Source organism: Schistocerca americana, chromosome 4, assembly GCF_021461395.2.
Source record: "Schistocerca americana isolate TAMUIC-IGC-003095 chromosome 4, iqSchAmer2.1, whole genome shotgun sequence".
In the NCBI taxonomy this organism is placed as follows: domain Eukaryota; kingdom Metazoa; phylum Arthropoda; class Insecta; order Orthoptera; family Acrididae; genus Schistocerca; species Schistocerca americana.
In genome coordinates, this window is record NC_060122.1 from 297,535,599 (window position 1) to 297,537,862 (window position 2,264).

At 41.4% G+C, this 2,264-nt stretch overlaps 1 protein-coding gene across 1 annotated transcript; it reads right to left on the minus strand.

Annotated features, from left to right (window-relative positions):
• Positions 1-204: 204 nt before the first annotated feature.
• LOC124613766 lies at positions 205-2,047 on the minus strand. The gene is made up of 2 exons (XM_047142483.1): positions 1,618-2,047; positions 205-707 (listed from the first exon to the last, which is right to left on the minus strand). Exons 1-2 carry the CDS (start codon positions 1,804-1,806, stop codon positions 306-308), a joined length of 591 nt encoding a protein of 196 aa, XP_046998439.1. The 5' UTR covers positions 1,807-2,047; the 3' UTR covers positions 205-305.
• Between the last annotated feature and the right edge of the window lie 217 nt (positions 2,048-2,264).

Consider the following 2,264-nt stretch of genomic DNA (forward strand, 5'->3'; position numbering starts at 1 on the left):
CAGCACTCGAATTCCACAATGCACATTAAGTAAAATAATACCTGAAACGTGTGAAGCAATTTACAAAGCACTAAAGGACTATTGTCTGAAGCTAAATAACTGTTCTATACACTTTATGTTCATGAAGATAAATTGTTATTATTTTATTTATTTAATTTTATTTACATGGCAAATGAGATGTGTGATACCACAAAATTAATTGAAATGTATGAAGCGGATGAGACACTTTACAATGTGAGGCACCCTGATTATAAAAATAGATTAAGAAGATTGGAGAGATACAAAATTTATAGACACATATATATTTATGGAAGGGAATCTTCATCCTGTATTCCAGCCTGCTGCAAGGCAACCTGGATATATCCAGAGGTGGACGGTTGTGCACGGACTGTCGCATGCAGCAAATCCCACCTGTCCATTAATGTCCGCTGCAGACTGTGCATAGTGGCAGTGGTGTATCCCCTGCCGCCCACTCTTTCCATTTCACGCAGATCTGCTGCGATGTGGGCGCCAAGGGTACTATAGCGGTCATCATGGACAGGCATGGTTCTGGCAGCATCAGCCATAGCCTGAAGTGTCCTGCTGGCCTCCTGCATGACGTTAGTTGCCACGTCTGGCGTGACTTTCCTCCTTTTAGTGGGAGGCCGCTCTTGACGCAGGGGCTGTGGCTGTGCCTCGCTACATGCGACAGGCTCTTGCATGTCTTGCTATAAAATAAAACATAAAAGCCATTAGTTACGTACTTCCTTGCACATACATAAATCTTATTTATTTACAGGTACCCTCAAGCAGAGGAGAGTGGGAGCAAATTGCAGAGGATTTCGAGAAGAAGTGGAACTGTTATAACACTATAGGAGCAATGGACGGAAAGCACATTCGTATTAAATGTCCACAAGCTAGTGGATCGCACTTTTTTAATTATAAATCCTTCAATAGTATCATTTTATTTGCCATGGTAGATGCTTCCTACAAATTTTTGTATGTAGATGTAGGAACTAATGGGCGTGTTGGTGATGCTGGAGTGTTTTCAAAAAGCAAACTACGTGAGTGTCTCATTGACCGATCTATGCTCAACATTCCTGAAGGCAGGAAGCTTGGGAACACAAACATTACAACTCCAATGGTAGTACTGGCAGATGACGCTTTTCCTCTGAGTTATAACATTATGAAGCCATACCCCTTAAAAGGAATCACAAAAGAAGAAAAGGTTTTCAATTACAGACTGTCACGAGGGAGAAGATTAGTGGAGAGCAGCTTTGGCATTCTTGCAAGTCGTTTCAGGATTTTTCTTACTACCATTAATCTGCCTCCTGAAAAAGTTACCACAATAACACTGGCTGCCTGCACATTGCACAACTTGTTAACTGAGAGAAGAAAACACTTGTACACACGGCAGGAAACTGTCTCTGCCGTAGTAGGAGACTGTACTTATTTTGAGACACAAACCACTGAGGACCTACAGCAAATGGAACCAATAGCCTGCCAAGCTGCTTCTGGACGTACAGTACACGGGAGAGCAGTTAGGGAATACTTTAAGACATTTTACAATGGCGCTGGGAAGGTGCCCTGGCAAGATAATCACATTTAGTAACGTAAAATGTAAACAAATGTACATACCGCTAACATATCCTCAAACGTCGGTGTCGGTGTCGCACGTTCACTTCCAGCTTCACTATCCGTGCTCTCCAAATTGCACATACTTTCGTCGGCCTCTGTAGACTGGTCTAGAAATTTCAGCATTTGAAACCAGTACACTTGTGGTGTGTACACCGCCTGCGCACTGGCTCCACTTTTGCTTTTATTCATCTGCAATATTAATAATGAAAATAATTTAACTACTTGTAGGTTACGTAAACATTATTGTATGCTTCAAGTCGCTGCAGTGAACAAATTAATGCTAATCATTTGTATGACATGTAAACTTAACTTGCATAAATAAATATAAATGAATATGTCAATACGTACTTTTGCTTTTTCGTACGAGTAGCTAGTACGGAGGCCATTTATCTTCCTCTTTATGTCTTCGGCCGTACATCCTGGCCGTATGTCTCGGCTGATTATCTCTGCAATATTTTTATAACTTTCCAATCTTCTTAACCTATTTTTATATTCAGGGTGCCTCACATTGTAAAGCGCCTCATCCGCTTCGTACAATTCAATTAATTTTGTGGTAGACGCCACACACCAATTGTATTTAGCAGCCATGTTTACAAACACAAATGATGACAGAACGCTCCAGCGATGCTGGCGCTCGGCGTGGTAAC

Excerpts from the sequence above, each read along its gene's own strand:
- LOC124613766 (XM_047142483.1), bottom strand. The coding sequence starts at position 1,806 with ATGAATAAAAGCAAAAGTGGAGCCAGTGCGCAGGCGGTGTACACACCA. Across the intron at positions 708-1,617 it reads CGTTTGAGGATATGTTAGCG|CAAGACATGCAAGAGCCTGT; the intron begins GTATGTACATTT and ends TTTATTTTATAG.